At 36.0% G+C, this 19,156-nt stretch overlaps 1 protein-coding gene across 1 annotated transcript in view; it reads right to left on the bottom strand.

Moving 5' to 3' along the window:
• Positions 1-4,491: 4,491 nt before the first annotated feature.
• The window catches only part of RORA (RAR related orphan receptor A), a 32,451-nt gene continuing 17,786 nt past the window's right edge, over positions 4,492-19,156 (bottom strand). Inside the window, 7 exon segments of the mRNA XM_006926970.3 lie at positions 4,492-6,089; positions 7,733-7,845; positions 8,796-8,906; positions 10,187-10,294; positions 10,950-11,082; positions 12,624-12,745; positions 18,174-18,569. Of these exon segments, the coding sequence (XP_006927032.1) occupies positions 5,925-6,089; positions 7,733-7,845; positions 8,796-8,906; positions 10,187-10,294; positions 10,950-11,082; positions 12,624-12,745; positions 18,174-18,569 (1,148 nt within the window). The 3' untranslated portion in view covers positions 4,492-5,924.

Here is a 19,156-nt window from a genome sequence, read left to right as displayed (position 1 = left end):
TATTCGGATTGACTATTATGTCATTCATTTATAAATAAACAAATGACCGAATGTATTTATTGCTCTGAGTTCTGAGAGTCTGATTAAACATGGATATCCCCCTACCTCTGCCATCTACATTTCCTTGGTATGAAGCCAGACTTCTGGATTATGTTTAAAATTGTTCTGAGAGGCTGACAAAACTGATCTCACTTTCACTAACAAACAAGCAGACAGACTCAAAAGTGAAACCAATTGCTTTGTACAGACATTGCTCATCAGCCTTCCCATCTCTTAACAATATACAATCATAGGATGGACTCTTTAATGAAATCCAGTGGAACTTCTTTAATAATACTAGTGTTTGGAATAGAATGAAGACCTGTATCATAGACTATTAGCAATAGATCAAGATTTACTGTTGCATTTCTGGGCACATAACCTGATCTATAGTATAAAGTTGTTTTCATGGGGTTCTGTTGTGTCATATCTTTATAAGTAAGAAGTGGCAATCAAATGTTATATGTAAAAATGTTAATAATTTGTGTGTATATGTATCCATACCTGTGGTTGTATGTGTATATGTATATGTGTATATAGGTATATAGAAATGTTTCTGCCATTTTCCATAGTCTTTATTATCAACAATAAGGTAAATGTTTCCTTTTATTTAAATATGGAAAGTTTTCCCAAATTTTGCTCTTTTATGGTAGTAAGAAAATGTGTAAAGCTTCTTCTGAATGTGTATTCCAAGTGTGGAATGGAAGAATCAAAGCCAAGAATTACACTGAGGTTCACTGACTGTATGGGAAGTAACACATGGAAATATGATAACAAAAGTATATTTCAAAAATATAAAATGTAACCCTAAGAGCTGGCTCATTTGCTGTTATCATGTGGGTTTTATCTGTCTTTAAACATTAGCTCTTGTTTTAATTTAACAGATTAAAAACTACAAATGTGGAAGTATAAGAATTGTGTTACATAAAGGAATTTTTTGGTTTGCTTCCATAGGAGAACACAGTGAAAATAACAGTTATTTGCTGGCATCAAAAAACATGTTTTATCTTTCACCTCTCTCAAAGCACTGATAGGCAGGGCTCTCGTCTTATTACTGGTTTTTAATTTTTTTATCCATGTTATATAGAGTTTGAAGTAGTTTTTAATATATAACACTATAAATATTTATTGAGAATATTTTAATTATTAGAGAAATGGTAAATGGAGTATGCAGGATTGTACTTTGAATGATGCTCTCTGTTAGTATATTACCTATTAACTTATCTTTTGAACATACTGGCATAACTTTCCACAGCTCTGGAAGTTATTCAATGTTTTTAAGCACACAAGACTGAAGAACACACAAGTTTCGAACACAGCAAAATGAGATGAAAGTGAAGAGTTTACAAACATATGCAGTTCTACACAGTTCACTTGTGCCTTGGAGGGATAGTATTATCCTTATAATTAATAATAAAAAACACAATTTGTCCCAGTAGTACTGGCCACCCTGTTTTAAGAGTTTTAGAAGATCCCTGAGCACATGGTTTCTGACTCTTAACCCCAACTCCAAAATGATAGGGCTTCTATTGTTGATATCAAGATGGATTGTCATTCACAGTAAGTCAATCATAAGGTGCTTATTTACCCTTTTCTTTTTTTTACCAATCAGCACAAAGAACTGTCAGAAAATAACTTTATTATTATTATTATCTTAAAATAATAGCACTGGAAGGACACATGATTTAAACAATCAATGTTTGCAACAGTGGCTTTAGGATTATTATCTGGCTGCCCCTCAACAATAACAAGTGATTCAATCGACATTCCTTAGCCAAAAACAAAAGGAAAAAAAACAACAACAACTGTACAAATATGTATTTTTCCCTGAGGGATCAAGGTACACCCGCAAGTGCTCTATGTACATATTGCACTAGAGAGGAATGAAGAACATGTGCAAAAAAGCAACAATGAGAGAAGCTTACATCCTACTTAAACCTTTTCATTAAAGATTCTACTAGGTTGTTTTGCATTTTGGAATGTCGGAACACAAACAGCTATTCCTTAGTCTAAAACTAAAAACACATATTTCTACTATGGCACATTCAATGAAATAAAAATTTTCCAAAGACAGATAGACAAATTCCATCAAGAAAATAATACAAAGTTTGTTTGTTTGTATTTTTTTTTTAGAAAATTACATTACTTTCTTTCTTTGTTTCACATTACAAAATCTTTTGTTTCTTTACACAAATCACATTTTATTGCAGGAATATTTCAAGTGCCATCAAATATTTATAGAAGGGTTAAAAAAATAGAAGTCTCTCTAAAGTGGTCCAGACAAGGCTTTGTATAGAATAAATCTTTTTTTTTTTCCCCATCTTCTAGTTTTGATTTAAGTATTTTGAATACATTTTCTTTTCATTGACACTTAGTAGCCTAGAAGCGGTCCGACACACGCACATCATACACACGAAAATCTCTCTCACATACACACACACGCGCGCGCTCCTGCCTCACCTGACCCTCAGCCCACCCCTATATGCTCACAGACATCTGGGTATCCACACTATAAAGAACAACCAAACTTAGAAGCAGTGTCTTAAGTCGTGTTTTCCTTAAGTCAGGAAGGGTGAATTAGGATTCTGAAGACTCTTTATAAAATCCATAGTTTTAACGTAAACTAGGATGCTGAACACTTAAAAAAAAATCCATAGCTTTAACACAATTTGCAAACTGTCCAAAAAAGCACTTTCATCTGCACTTTTGTTTTCATTGTGACCAAGGCCAGTTTCTTCAATATAATGCAACCATTTGGACACCCTTGTAACTGAAGGTATTCAGGCTTTGTAGAAAAGCCTCATTTACCCTAAGTAAAAAATTGTATAAAAGGTCTTATAGCAGCCCGGATAACAATGATGTGATTCCAATCTTTAAAAGATTACTGGACATTTAAATTTGACTTTAATTATAAGACCTATTAAGAGTAATTGTTCTGAATCACCGAGTATTTTGTGTCATCACACAGGTGTTCTATAAGGAAGAAAAAAATAAAAAGGCAAAAATTTTCATATCCTTTTCTATACCTCATATTTTTTTCAACTAAATTTATTGTTTAACTTCAGATCCCAGCTTCAATCCAAATAATAGTTGTTCCCTCATGTCACCGAGTATGCTTCTACTATGTTCCTACACTATCAATGTACTTTGCTCTTAAAGTCCACACCCTGCTATTCTTTCAGAAAGATCTAGTAGCAGCATCATGTCAATGTATCTTGGTTTACTCTAAAAGCAATGTCACCATGGTGTGACTATCACTGAGATTAGAGCATCATTTTTTGCATTAAATACATGCAAAATCCTTTCTGGGAAAAGGAATTTCTTTTAAGTTCAACATTTTGTTCTCTCTCACCCTTAGAGAAGTTCAATTAGCTCTTATCATTTCACAAATGGACACTGGAATTAGGTTTAGTTGCTCTTTAATGCGCTAGCACCTGAGGCTGGTCATATTCAGAAAGCTTTGGTTAAAAAGAAGTTAATATACTTTAATAAAACCATCCCCAAATTTAGTGAATCAGAATGACAAAACAAAAACAAAAACAAAAACAAAACCAACCAAAATAAAAACATACCATTTTCCCCCAAAGGAGAAACAATAGGAAAAACATGGACAAATAAATAACTGAACTAAGCTTGGTACTCTTTGCAGAGTATAAATACTATTGATCTTTAAAGGAACTATGCTTATTTAAATTAAAATTTTGATTTAACCCTTCTTGCCCAAATATAAATACTATATGCTTATAGTTAACCTCTCTATATAAACACTCATAAAGTTTTACATGCTTGTCAGAAATTTAAGTAAATATTACTACTGTCTTCTACTTACGGTTAAACCCTTACTACATTTTTGGAAAAAAAATTTTTAGATGTTATTTAGGCTTCATACACACTTCTGTGTGAATAATTCCTCATCTTCTTCCAAGTCCCTCGGGAAACAAGTCAAAGTCAGTGGAGTAAAAAACAGTGAAGGGCTCTGTGAAGCCTCGGCTGTGACCCAGCATGACATCAGGAGCCACCATTCCTGCCGAAGATTCAGGAGGGACCCTGGTGGTAAAGGAGACACTTTCTTTGCTGTAAAGGGCTGCTTGGGAACTCCCCCCTTTACATCACGGGAAGATGTCCCCTTTTCTGTATAAACATGGTCTTTGATGTAAGACCAGAAGTTTGACTCCTACCCCGAGTGGGACTAAAATTATCATCTACATGCCTACATTCCCAAAGGTCACTTATTTCTAAAATATGCACACTTGTATATTAGATTGTTTCTTCTCCCTTCCCTCATTGGGAATTATTTTTAAAAACTTACAAAATTAACGAAAAAACAACTCAATATTTCTCACCTGAACACCAAAGCCAAACAATCTCCTAAATATTTAATAAAATAAATTACAGTCCACAGTTTTCTAGTGACGATAAATACAAAAGTAAATGTTTGCAGGTAGCCTTGACTTCACTTTAAAGGCTTAAAATATTTAATATTTAAATAACAGAAACTGGTTCAACATGGCATGCCTCTCTCACCTCCCCCTATTCACTGTCTATGAAATATGGAGAGCAATGTTCTAGAATTATAGCATGTAGAGGCAGCTAGTCTAGAAATAGTTCACTCTGAGATAAACTCTTAGGGTTCCTAGATTATACCAAGAATATAAACATTCATAAAGTGAATGCTTCACGTCCTTACATGGGGAGTTTGCCTTTGCTCCAGATATAATCTTTGGGTCCTTCTTATAATAAAAGCTAGATTAGAATAAATATTGTGGTTACTGATTTGTTCTCAAAGCATAAGAATTCCAAGTTGAGACTGAGTCTATATAACTACTGAATTGTATAAATGAACGTCTCCTCCCCTGCCTCCATGAGATGGCATTTAAAAAAGCTTTTTAAAAATAATGTGCATGATGGTATAAATCCACAGCACCAATCGATCATTCAACTTTGTATGAAGCATAAACACATCTATCCTTAAACTTACCAAAACACAAAGTATAATTTAGGGAGAGTTCCATTTCTAATTCCAAATTCACATGTAAAAAAAATAAAAATCCAACATCGTGATTTCTAGATATGACCAGCCAGTCTTTTAAAAGTAATTTTGTAAACAGCAGCATAAACACCTCCCGACGTACCTTCCAAGCCTTCTCAGTTAAACTTGTGTTTCTGGTGCACATGCGACACGACAGTGAACACGCTAGCATTTAATTTAAAGAAAAAGGTGCAAAATGAAAGTGCCTTATCAATTCAACAGGAAAAGCTACACCAGTAACTACATTTTATATTAATTAAAACAATATATAAACAATATCTCTTTTAGCTATATATAGTCTTCATGCCCATTTACCCTGTAATATATTATAATGCTATTGTTGCTAGTGCTATGGACCCTTTTCATGCCGTCCTGCTGACTGGCAATAATCGGTGAAAAAAATAAAAACTTCCTTCATGAAACAAAGAGCAAGTTGTGCAAAGTAATGCCGCAACCTCCGCTATGCACACCAGACACCGATTATTGCTGGACTCTCTGTTGTTCCTGACAGATTGGTGACTCTGTAGAAAGTCTGTGGGCAGTGAGCTACAAGAAAAGGAAATCCTCCAACTTTAGTACCCTCCTTCTGTTGTAAACAGAGGTCAATCATCGAGAAGTCGAGACAGAAAAAGGGTCCATATCTGTAGGCATAATGGAAATCATATGCATGAGAAAAACAAGTTCAACTTTTATTTGTTTTCATTGTTTCCCCTCCTTTGCCTGACCCCGATCACCAAAAGATGTGCAGTGTGTTGGCGCTCCAGGTCTGTGCAGGGCCATATAAAGTGTCTCGGTTAATTTTTTTTGTTTTTCATGTTTGTACTTCAGACATTCTAGAAGTGCTTAGTTGATACATTTACCCATCAATTTGCATTGCTGGCTCAAATTCTGAAGTGAACAACTCCTTGTATAATGGAGGAAAATGAAGTCGCACAATGTCTGGGTATATTGCTTTAAATGCCATTAGCTTTTCTGTATGTCGTCCACATAAGGCTCTTAATGTAGACACCTTGCATATTAACTGTAAAGAAAAGAAAAGAGATGTTGTCAGGAGAGAATAGACATGAGAATCAATATTAGGGAATCTAGATGATCTTTACAACGTTGCTTATAATGCACTCGAAGCAACACACTCGAAGCAACTTAAATGTCCAGTAATAGAGGATTGGTAAAAATAAATGGTGGTACATTATAGAATACCAGGTATACGTTAATTATAATTTTGAAGACAAATAATTTAATAACCTGAAAAGATGTTCATAAATGAAAGTGGCAGAGTTGAGCTGAGAATCTAAGTCTCTTACCTCCTTCTCTTATTCCAACATGCTTTTCGCTTTATCATCTCAAACCCTGCCATCTATCACTGAAAAAATAAGAGATATGGAGACAGAGACGAGGACAAGGGGGTAGTCACGGGTAGGTTAGGTCACCGCAACTAGACATGACACATCTCTTGAGCATTTTAAGCAGAATGAGTACTAGTTAACTCCAATGACAACAAGTTTCTTCTAGAGAAAGAGCTGTGCGTAAAACAAAATAATTCTGGGTCTGGGCAAAAGACCCTGAGTGAAAAAACAAAGAAGTCCTGGATGAAGTCCCGGCATTGACATTTACCAGGTGAAAATAATAACATGATCTGCAAAAGTGCTTTTTAAGCTCTAAGGCACTATACAAGCACAAAATACTTATTATTTTAACCCAGAATATTTCTAAGAAATGTTTTTGCCAGATCATAGCTCTTGTCCATGTGTTAGGTAGTCTCTATAGTAAAAAAAAAAACCAACCTAATGGTACCTTTGCATTTGGGCAAGAAGATAGGAAAGCGAGGAAAGCTCCTGAGAGTTCATCTCCCTTCTACTTCCCATTCCTGCCCCAATCTCTCACTTAGCACATACAAAATCAAAAACAAAACAGCAATTACCCCCAATTTCCCTCTTGTGAGCTAACCTGCCTATCAGAAGAAAACAAATAGAAAAAAAAAAACCCTTTTCAAATCATCCTCTTGAACAATAAAATACATAAATCTAGGAAAGAATAGGGCTGATTTTTCTAAGAACAAAAACATACTACTAGCACTAGCACTGAAGGATATTAGCATACTTTAAACTGACATCCTAATTGTTTTTATTGTAAAAAATAATAATTAGCAAAAAATGAAAACTTATTCTCTGAATACAGGGTAGTAATGGGAAATTGATGAAGAAAATATAAGTTATTTACTGTTGATGACTAATGAACTTAGTGGAAATAGACTAATATTAGAACATATGGTTATCTTGGTTAATTATTTTAGTGCTTCTTAGTTCCTCCTTCAAAATTCAAAGATTCTCTAATTTATATTAATGCAGAACACTCATTAGGCTTTATGCTTAACTCTGAGAGAATAAAGGATTTCCAGAAGGTATTAAAGATTTTTTAAAAATGTTTAAAAAAATTCTACTATTGCCCTATTATTGTAGGACACTTTATAACCAATGATAATAAACAGAATTTAACTAGAATTTAACAGAACTTTTTGAAATGGAGATATTTCTTTCTTTTCAGTAGCCTGTTGCTTAGTGATGCTTTTGGAGGCTGGTTGGATGAATTACAAGGGTGGCTGGCAGCATGATAATGTGGCAAAGGATAATTCAGGTTATGCCAATGGAAACCTTTGGCTCTCACCTTTGTTAGTATACCATCTTCTCGATGATTCTTCTGTAGGACATGCTGAAGAGCTAGCTGAATTTTCTGTTGCAGTTTTTCAATTTTTACCTTTTCCTGCAGCCACGAGCGATCTAAACATGAAAGATGACATTCCTCAGTATTCCTCCAACATGGTGTCAGAACACCCCAATTCCTCCTTATTCTTACACCCAGAGTACTGTACCACAATGCAGAGTTAGAGATTAACAGGCCAGTTTCATTCTCCTTTCAAAATCTGCTGCTAAAGGAAGGAAAAACTGATCTATGATGGGTGTAAAGGGTATTAAACCCTTTCGTTTCTACTGATACTTAAAGGAAGGGAGGGTCCTCCCCTTTCAAAAGGATAGCCATTTAAACTAAGGCCACACTCATACAAGTGCAATGAAATTACCATGGTCCCTCAAGCCTTTCTAAGAATTCCATTTCTGAATGATCTACTTATATCAATCCTGCCTGCTTTTCTGGAAAATATAAAAATAACCTTGTAATTCAAGGCAACTAAAACTGTCAGTAGAATTCCAGATGACTTTAGAGTTGTTAATTTAGGATAAAGTCTTTATGCATAAGCATTCCAAGCAGAAGATAGTAAGTTTGCAAAACATGATCCTTAAGAGGCTGTACTGGTTGAAAATATGGATTAAATTCAGATAAACTTGTGGATATATACAAAAAATTTCAGGAAAACGTAGGATGTCTTAAAAAGCATGTTATATTGGACACTGACGTTAAGAAAGAGCAATCTAACTCTATGACAGCGTTTCTCTTGTTACCAGCGTTTCTCTTGTGGACTGCATTTTACTCAATTCTCATTTCTTAAGATTTTTTATCAGAATAAGCATGAGGTCTTCTTAATAGCGTATATATATATATGTATATATATATACATGTGTGTGGAGTTGTTATTTGAAAAAATTAAAGAAGATTTAACAGGTGTAGTGGCCTCTCTTGGTAGCCCACTCAATATTCTAAAAGTTATGTACCTTGTAAAAATTCTTTACCTGAACAGTTTTTAAACCGTTTTATTTGTATCTGGTTATTTTACCTGCTGACATCAGTACAAATGCAGAAAATAACGCAATTTCATCTTCAGTTAGGTGCATAGAACATAAACTCTTTCCAAATTCAAATACAAAGCTAATAAAGTCTTCACAACCTGCCGAAATTAGAATAAAGACAATTTAGGATTAGGGTTATTATCCTAGGAGAAAAATGTAGAAGAAGGTAAAGAGGAATCTAGTAGTTGAAAATCAGAGGGGATTGTGATAACATTTCTACTGTTAAATAGTTTGAAATATCAAAAGAAAAATCTGTCTAACCAACATCTCCATCACCACCATCACTACGTGGCATAACCATCATCACATCAACATCATTCAGAATAACGAGTGAACTTTTGCTGTGTGATTGGTATGTTAGGTACTGCTTGCTCTAAGAGATTTCTGAGTTTCCCACTATTTCACAGCAGCCCTCTGAGGGAGGTCTTATTTTTATTATCCCCATTTTAGAGGTGAAAAAACAAACTTGGAGAGGAAAATAATGTACCTAAGGTTACACAGGGAGGAAAAAACATTCTGAGATTCAAAGTCAGGCTGCCTGACTTCAGAGCTCACACTCTTAACCAATCTAACTGAAATGTTAAATTCATTCATTTTTGTTTTTGAGTTTATTTGATCTAAAACACCCTTAAATACTAACAAATAATACACTATAGTGGTAAAATCTTTATAAGTTATATATATAACTGTTATATATATAACAGAACTGAAAACATAGAAAGTGAAAGTCCCATAAAAATAATAATCCATCGCCAAAGATTGGTTAAGTTTGGTGTCTATTCTTTGAGGTTTGCATATTATGTATATATAGTTAAATGGCAATGGGCTATATTATACTTCAATATACATACCTTCTGTCATTTAACTGTTTTTAAAATCACATAACGCATCTTAGATACTGTCCCATTCTTTTTAATGATTATATCCACTTTATTTATATTATAGAAATCCAAAATAATTTATTTATAAACTATATATTATAGTTTTACTTAGCAATACTTTATTTCTCTGCTAGCTACCTTTAATTCTCATCGATGGTTATTATTTGAGGAATATGGAAAGGCAGACTTTTAGCTTTTTGCTTAATTTTATGTATCAAATCACATGTTCTAGTTTATCTGAATAATATATCCCCTGCCCATGTGGTTCTTAAAATCTGGAAGGGAACTTTGAAGAGATATAATATAAATTTCTTCCATTACCAACTAGATAAAATGAATTTTCTATAAATTCTAACTATAAAGTAAAATAGGTATAAAATCCTTAAATTTTTGTTTCCAAATAACCAGTTTCCATTTTGTTCAATAAGAGCTTTCACCAGCTCCCATCTTTTCCTATAGACCTGATTTAAAGACAAAACATCCAGAGATTGCCTCACCTAAGGATTTGAAGACATCAGGGCTAGCATATTTCCCATCAAAGTACACGGTGTTGTTCTGAGAGTCGAAGGCACGGCACATTCTGATAAACACCACCTCTAGAGAACCTAAGCAAAGGCAGAAGAATGATTTAGATTATACCATCTTGGTGAGTTTGTTTTGGAGATACTAATGTAGAGACCATTTCTGAGTCAGTGCACTGGGCGTTGCATGCAGTTTAGCTAGTGCACTCTCATCACGTTAGCTCTCTAAAAGGGCAAAGTTCACTAATGTAATTAAACACTTGTGCTGAAGCTAAGGCCTGCTTTACAGAAGAGAGGATTGATTTACAAATTACTTCTTTGGCACTCTTCTGCTTTGCAATATAAAGTCTCAGAGTTGCTAGGAAAACATTTATTCATATTTATTAAAACAAACTAAAAAACCAGGGATGTCTGAGCTCCGCAGCCTTCTTCCTAACAACTAACCTTGGGATCTAGAGTATAAAAAAAATAAATAAATAAACAGGTGATGGTAAAATTGGGGAAATGTAGGTGTCCTTCAAATTAATCTTTTCACCCAGAGGAGAAGCAAAATGGAGAGAATGTTTTCTGCAGATAGCTCAAAAACCTTTAAAAAGAACTCAGTTTCCGCCAAGAGAAACCTGAGCTATTATCATTGGATAAAAACTGTTCCCGACACCTTCCTTACCAAGCATTTCTTTAATAAGCAGGTGAAAGCAGGTTAGGAAGAGATCTCAAAATTCACTTGCAAAGCACATACCTGCTTTGAGAAGCACAATTTGATCGTTTTGACACAGTTCCATAAATCCATCAATGCGTTTGGCAAATTCCACCACATACTGTATAGCTTCTGTGATTTTGATGGCACACAATTGCCACATCACCTCCCGTTGCTGTTAAAGAGGGAGACACATTAACATCCTCAGTTACCCACATCCTCAGCACAATTGGTTTAACTTCCTATTTTGTAAAATCCTTCTTTGGGAATGGATTCAAAAAGGCTAAAGGATTAAAAAATAAACAGTTGGCAGTTATTTGGGTTATTACGATTGCTTCTGAGTAGTTTCTCATCTCCTCTAATTCCTTTTGTACCTCTTTGGTGTCAAGGGGACAGGAGGAAGATGTTGTGAGCATACGGGTAGCAGAAGATGAAAACGCATGCCACTGCTTTAACCCTGGGCCACGAATAGTAGCAAAAGTGGGATCTTCTTTTAAGTAATTATTTTGCCTTGGGGAATTCAATAGCACTTTAGTGGCAAAAGGGAAAAAAAGGGGCGTCAATTACATTTATGAGCTAGGTGCTTTAGGACATCCTTGTTTTATTTCATTTTCGCAGGAACATTTTTCCATTTTCCATAAATGCTCACATGAATGCTCACAGCAACTAGGTATTGGAGCTGGGATTTAAATCTCAGCATCTCTGAATACCACTCCATACTCTTTGCTGCTTCTTACTGCTTTCCTGCTTCCTTTGTCACTTTGGCTGCTCGTGTTAACTGCTGTCTCAAAGGCAAACGAAGTGATGTGTTGCTCTTCCCTAGCCTGTCCTGTTTTTAATTTCTATTATATACCCATTCTCCAATTTAGTGACAGGATGACCTGGATCTGTTGTGTTGCCCCAATCTTAGTTTAGGACTGTTTCCACCAATATGATGGGGTATAAGAAACAGGGAGTTAGGAGCTAGGAGTCACAGTCTAGTCCTGAGGTTTGCACTCTTCAGCCATATGCCAATGGATGTTAGTTTCCTTCTATGTAAAATGAAGGAGAAGATTAGCCTAGATAATCTCTATGGTCCTTTTTAAGCCTGAATTTCTATGATTACCGGGAAAAACTGTAGCATTTTCTTCAACCAAAGGCAGAATGGAGAATCAAAAGTTCCCCTTCTCTAGCCCTGCTCTCCCATTTTGGTAGCTTATTGATTAGAGTGTTTTATGGAAAAGGCAAGTAGCAGCACCTGTTAGCCTCATATTGCTAAGTTCAGATTGGGGTTATGATCATAGCTTCCAAACCTTTTTGTATACAAACTCTCTAAACTTCTTCTTCTTAACCTCTGGAAACATGAGGCTGAGATTATTTTACATGAACTTCTCGACCTTGAAATCTTCCATTATGATATTGGGACAAATCCCAATTCATTTAGGCTTTTGGAAACTGCTTAATTTAGCCCCCTGCTGACAAATAATAGGAGATGTGTGTGTAGTTAGAGGCACAATAGAATTTGTTTGTTATTGCTGAAATTTCCCATGCTGGCTTCTCAGTAAGAGAACAAAGCCTCGAATACATGATCAGCTCTATAAAAAAGATTTTTAAACAGAAATTTGATATCCGATGAAACGCATTCATTCTTTGGAATGTTTGTAGTCTTGATCAAATCCCTTGCATGAGCACTCTTCCCAATGTTGCCTCGTCCCTACATAATTCTCCAGAGTATACCTTGCTTTGATAGTTCTCAATCTCCTCCTGTAGAAAGGTCTGCCACGTTATCTGCTGGAGCTCTTCTCTCAAGTATTGGCAAGTTTCCAGATGCGATTTAGATATATTCTGTGCAAGATGTTCTAAGGAAAAAACAGAAGATCATAACATGAAAAGTCAAATTCTTCTTTGGACAATCAGTTTTCTCCTTACTTCATATTTGATTTAAAAAGTAATAAGTAGAAGGCAACACACTGAACCAGTTTTAATTATCTTTATGCATTTCAATAAACAATTTGGAACTATTCTGTAATTTGGAACCTGAGGATGAAAGACCATCAAAGCCAGCAGTTAGCAGTAAGTCTTGGTGACTTTGAAGACCCTCCTGATCTCGACATTCTTCTGTGCCTTTCCACCAATGTCTGGGAATGAACAAATATTGATCTAGACAGGCATGGGAAATTATTGATACAACCTCTTCTTGGCATTTTTTAAAAAGACTTATCTGCCATTGACCAGGGAAGGACTACTCTTGAAAAATTAGATTTTTTTTTTTTATGATGACAACTATGTATTTCTATAGCGGGACAAGCATTACTGAGGGCCCACTATGTCACTATATATAGTGTAGTAGTTAAGGAATGGATTCTGGAGCTAGGCTGCCTAGGTTTGAATCTCAGCTCTGCTACTTTCTAGCTGTGTAATCTTGGGTAAGTTACTTAACCTCTCTGTGTTTTGGTTTCCTCATTTGTAAAACGAGGACAAAAGTATCTATTCCATAAGGCTTCCGTGAAAATTAAATGAGTTGATCACTTAGAACTGGGAGGGTTACAGAGTGTGCACTACCTAAACATTAGTTCTTAGACAGAGCGTAGGAAGTTTGAAGATATTAAAAGAAATAGATGCCAAAGAAGTTTCTCTAGGGACTTATAATTTGGTGAACATGTATGGACATGCTGAAAGGACAATTCAAGACATTAGACAATAAAGTATAATGTTGAATTATATCAGAAGAGAAAAACTGATAATAGGTGCTGTCAAGGGAGGGAGAGATGAATGTTGGCTTAGGGGAATTAGTGGGTGCTTCTTGGCAGAAGAGGGACACCTGAGTTGGACTCTGAAGGATCGGTATGATTTGGCAGGTGGAGGCAAGTAGTGTGAGGAGGTAGACCATTTCCACATTCGAAGGATGGAAGATGAAGGAACGAACATGGCATTTATAGGAGACAGGTGGATGTGATAGAGTCAAAATAGAAGTTTGAATAGGTAAGAGTCCAAGTTCTGAAGGATCCTGAACGTTAGGATTGAGAGTTTGGACGTGATGTAACAAAAGGAGTCAGCAAGATTCTCAAGGGGGAGCTGACATACTGAACATTGTTCCTGGGGAAACAGAACAAGCAGTTTTGTGACTGGTGGATTGGAGGATGGAGAGGATGGAGAGGACCATTCAGAAGGCTGCTGGAATATAGAAACGAAGGAATAAGAGCTTGAAGCAGCTGTAGTCATTGTTACATAAGGCAAGAACAATAAAAAATATTTAAAAGAAGATAAGTGAATATGAAACCATACTAAAAAGTGATCCCCCTCCCAGCATCTTAAATATTTAACAGGAAAGCCATTTAAAAGAACAGTGCTGGATGCAAACTTAGCAACACTAGTAAGGATATTTATTTATTTGGAAATTTGTTGCTGCTTTTGCCAAAGATAACCAGTTGTTTGTGCGAAAATGGAGCAGGTTCACCTAAATGAAGCTTGAAACTAGAATCTCCTTAGAGACATAGAAACACAATAAATTTTCATGGCCCTACGGGCAACACAGACACAAAACAATATAAGTAAACATAATAAAAATAAAACATAAACAAAAGAATATAATTTAAAGGAAAGAGAGAAGATGAGAGAAAGAAGTAAAAGCTAATAAATTATGTGTCTTAGAATATAATGCTTGTGAAGAGGAGAATAAAGACAAAAACGATGGAAATTCGGAAACAAGAAAATAAGTGTGTAAAGAGGTAGTGAACTATCTGCTGCAGAAAGAACTGTAACCATATAAGACAGATTAGAGAATGTAAACCATAGTTTCAAAGACATGAAAAAAATGATAAAGTATTCACAGAGAACTAGGGGGATCCTATGAGGTGAAGGATGGTAAGAAGCTCCTAGAATTCTTTTCCAGATTATTATTCTTTTCCAGTTAATATGGTCGGCATCTTGTTATTTCACTTCATCTTAAAAATTGTTCCCACTCACCCCTACCTGTTTGGGTCCAGCTTTTATAAGTGGCAACGAATGATACAATGTACGTGACAAACCAGTAGAGGGCAGCGGCTGCATTCTCGCTAGCTGCTCACCACCTGCCTTTGACTCCCAATTCACAGTTGATTTGGCAAATGTTAAGGTTTTAGAAACTTTGCTGTTTGCAAATCTTCATTTTGACAAAAGAGAATATGGTCAGACCGAGTTAAAGTTAAGAAGTTAGTCTGGTCTCTCAGAGAAACAGTCTGGAAGAGTGAAATACCTTAGAACTAGGAGTTAGGAGACCTGGTTTCTGGTCTGAGTTCAGTAGATAATCCATTTGTGATGGGCAAATCAGTTCACCTCCTCAACCATGACTGCTTCATCAGTACAGCCAAGGTCTAGACACTTCAGAGGGAAAATCCTGACTTCTGAGTTAGTCACAGATTTTCATAGTTGGGAAGAACTTTAGACATCATCTGGTCCAAACTCTCTTCAGTTTATAGATAATAACAACATTAATAGTGATGATAGTAATTAACACTAATATAGCATTTACTATGTGCCAGACCCATATAATATAATATTATATTCTGAATATGTATTTTCTTGCTTAATCTTTGTAACAACCTTAGAAGGAAGGTACTAGTTACCACATAAAATTATCTCCATTTTACAGATGACGCTGTGACTTTTCCAAGGTGTCATAGCTGGGCAAGTGGCTAATAATTTAAACACACAGAATTTGGCTCCAGAGTCTAGCTCTTAATTTTTATGTTCAATAGGTAAGGACACTGTAGCTTGCAGAGGTTACATGACTTATACTGAGTTGTACAACCTATCGTAAAACTAGGACCACAACCCATATAAGCTAACTTCTTGTCTCATGCTTTGCTCAATATGTCATTGTTTCTCTTATATAAGGCTTTAGTTATTAATTATATTAACAAGTATAGTTAGTTCTTTAAAAAATTGAACCCAGATTGTTTATCAGGAATGTATAATTCTGGTACTAATTGTACATCAAGGTCAAAATTTCTTAGCCATGAATGCAGGCATATTCCTGCTAAAAGTGACAGATTATAGATATTATTATTAAAAGACAGAATGAGGCTTAGGATATGTTAATTTACAGTTCATTTTCTAATTGAATAATTGTTTTCATTTGTTTAAGATCTGATGACAAAATTTAGTCTAAATGAAGTCAATAATCTTAGTTAAAGAGATGGCAAGTCTTAAGCTCCGAAAGAAATATAGCTTTGAAGAAGGAGCAGCAAAGCCTTTGGCCACATTTTTGCTATTCTTAGCTTTTCAAACTATTTCGTACATGTAAATGGGATAGAAAATTAAGCCAAGTTATATCCTTTTCAGATAAATTCTTTAGTTTTAGGTTTGGGACTAATCCTAGTGATATTCGTCCTGGTAAATGCCACAATATATGTGAAAATTCCCTAACTTAGGAGAACGTAAAGAAAATATGAAGCATGGGGCTCCTAGACTACACTGGGAGGTGACAAATGTGGAAGAGGACACTGATTTGTGGGGGAAAGGGGAGCTGGGGGAATCGGCTTAGCCATTTATGGCCCCACTCAAGTTTTAGTACATATTTAGCCAAAGTGCCTTATCCAAGGGCAACACTTTGGCTAAGCTCTGTGGATTTACCTCAGGGTTGAACATTTGACAAGCAAACAGGATAGATTCACTACTATTTATGATATAAGGTGGAAGCAGACCTAAAGTGAGCCAGGTCATTTTCCATGATATCATGTCAGCTTTCAATCAAATCCTTATTCATTTCTGAAAATTTTACTTTCATTACAGTTGTGCTTAAGGCTCAGCCAACCAAGATCTCATGACAAAAATGGAAGGTTTTTGTTCTAGTTCAAGAAAAATAAAATCAAGCCTACCTCTGCTCAGCTTGGCTTCTAGTTCAGAGGTTTCTCTGTTAATCAAAAGAGCTGCGATACACCTTTAATGCTGTTCAGTGGTTAAAGACCAGGCTTAAAATGTTCTCGCTCTTGAGGATTTAAATTTAGACCCATAAAGAGGTGCTTGTGTAAAAACCGTAAAGAACATTCAATTTGTTCTATTTGGAGAAAGATTTTACTGGAAATATAAATTTCACTTAAAAATGTTTTATGGGATACAGAGGTGGAGAAACCATCTAAAGAACACAACCGGTTTTTTTTTTTTTCTGTGAACTGAGGATTTCTGTGCTCAAGTCAGAACCTGCTGGTTCTTTTCCATCTGAGGTCTTCGTTCTCTCCTCGTATTAACTTAGTCATCTCCACAGCAACTAATTGAAATATCCCAAAGGATTATAACCTTGTGCGAGGAATCATGGGGAGGAACAGATCAAATTCTAAAAGTGCAAAGGTTCTTATCAAAGTTTCTCTAATAATAGTGCCATACTCAAAAATCGATTAAATATAACAGAAGATGTTAACAATTCCTTGAAATGGAAAGTTTTCCATTGTCTGTTATCAACATTTCTAGGTCAGATCTCCCAAGAAGCAACAATGTCACAGGAATAAAGAAATGACAGTTATGTGTTTTTTTAATATGGTGAGTCTCCCATGAAATGCATCAGTTTTGTCACCAATATCCATCACCAAAACATTCTGGCAAATAAAGAAGCCGATTTCCCTTTAACATTTATAGTATATATCAGAGTTGTAAAACTTAGATGCCTACAGGGGCGGGGCAGTGATGTAAATAGGAAAAGTGGAGCTGGCCCATCTAATAGCGGTAGTGTCTAAATGGTGCCGGTTGGTTTTGCCATTCACAAACGCTGGTCTCCTGTATCTAGATCTTTTTTTTCCTCTCACAAGCAGCAGAAAATCTTAATTTCTTTTTTTTTTTTTTTTTGGTGAAATTTTCCAGGTTTAAAATTTTGCCAACTGATTCAAAATTTTAAACCTTTGCACTGGTCAAAAAAACATGTCTATGGACCAGGTTCAGTTTGTGGACTGCCATTTTTATGACCTTAGGTATAAAGCGATACCTGGAATATAACTAAAGTAAATCACTAATGAAGTTAATAGGGCCACTCCCTGAGCTTAACAGTTTCTGTGAAATTTTAAGACTGCTCTAAGTTCACGTTGATCTATCTCTGATGTCGAGAGGTCAATGCATATGATGGAAACGGGGTTCAGTCAAAAGGGAAGAAGCAGGGCAGGGTGGAATTATGAAGTGGTTCCAATAGTAAAGGTGAATTGCCCTTCTAGCTGCATTATTTTAATAACATAACTCATTAGAGGAAAGTTAAACATATCCCATTTACTTCAAAGGGGATAGGCAGCATACTGCAATAGAAACATGAAAGAAAGCCTTTACCTAATTCTGCCATGGACACAGTTGGGGAAGTCTCTCCATTGGTTAAAGAACATTAGTGAAAGAAGCCTGATGCTGGTGTGTAGTCACATATTGGTTCTGGTTTGATTCCATTGATATCAAGACCTGACTGGTCTGGGGAAGGCTGTATGTCCAGGTAGAAGCTGCTGACAGCTGAGTCTGCCTTGCTCCCCTCAGGGGTGTGCCCGTCGATGTAGTTGCTGAGGTCGTCGTGAAGTTCTGTGAGCCCATTGGCTGAGATGTTGTAGGTTGGAGTCAGCGGCTCGGCCTCTCCAGGCTGCTGTTGGTGGTCTCGCTGCTGTTGCTGCATCCGGTGTTTCTGCACTTCTGCATACAAGCTGTCTCTCTGCTTTTTCGACATTCGGCCAAATTTTACAGCTGGAAGAAAAAAGCCAAACCACATCATGTATGATGTGCTTTTCTTCATTATCCTCTCTGGCATGTTTTATGGAGTTCCTTTGAAGTCTCAGACAATCTCAATCAAAACCACGTAACCACAAAAAGGATGTGATCCAGAGGTGAAAACAGTCCCACCCCACACCCCCAACAGCAAAGATATATCCCTGAGGAACTAAGTTTCAAAAACAGACCCAGGACAGCTAGAAGAGACCTGGGGTAATGACCATCTATGTTTTCCTGCTGTCATATATCCCTGTGCTCAGTGGGGGCTGCTGCTATGTGACTGAATGAGCTTGTTCACTCTCCACCAATGCAGCTGGCTTGGACCATCTCTTTTTCTTCCCAGTGTTCAGACCAATGCACAAGGATGCACAGATTCACAGAGGTATGTTGAGGCACAAGCAGTCAAACTTCTACTTTCATTCATTCCACTATTCTGTATGTTTGAATAAATTTCTTCCTGATCAAAGAGCTGAATCTGGGTCTTCATTGAGAGATCTAAACAGACTGCGTGAGGCCTTTGCAATTCTCTGAATTACATCTCTAAGTCTACCTACCTAAGAAGC

The sequence above is a fragment of the Pteropus alecto genome, unplaced genomic scaffold (genome assembly GCF_000325575.1).
Source record: "Pteropus alecto unplaced genomic scaffold, ASM32557v1 scaffold86, whole genome shotgun sequence".
NCBI lineage: Eukaryota > Metazoa > Chordata > Mammalia > Chiroptera > Pteropodidae > Pteropus > Pteropus alecto.
The sequence above is the reverse complement of the archived record's forward strand: the minus strand, read 5'-3'. Positions and strand labels throughout refer to the sequence as shown.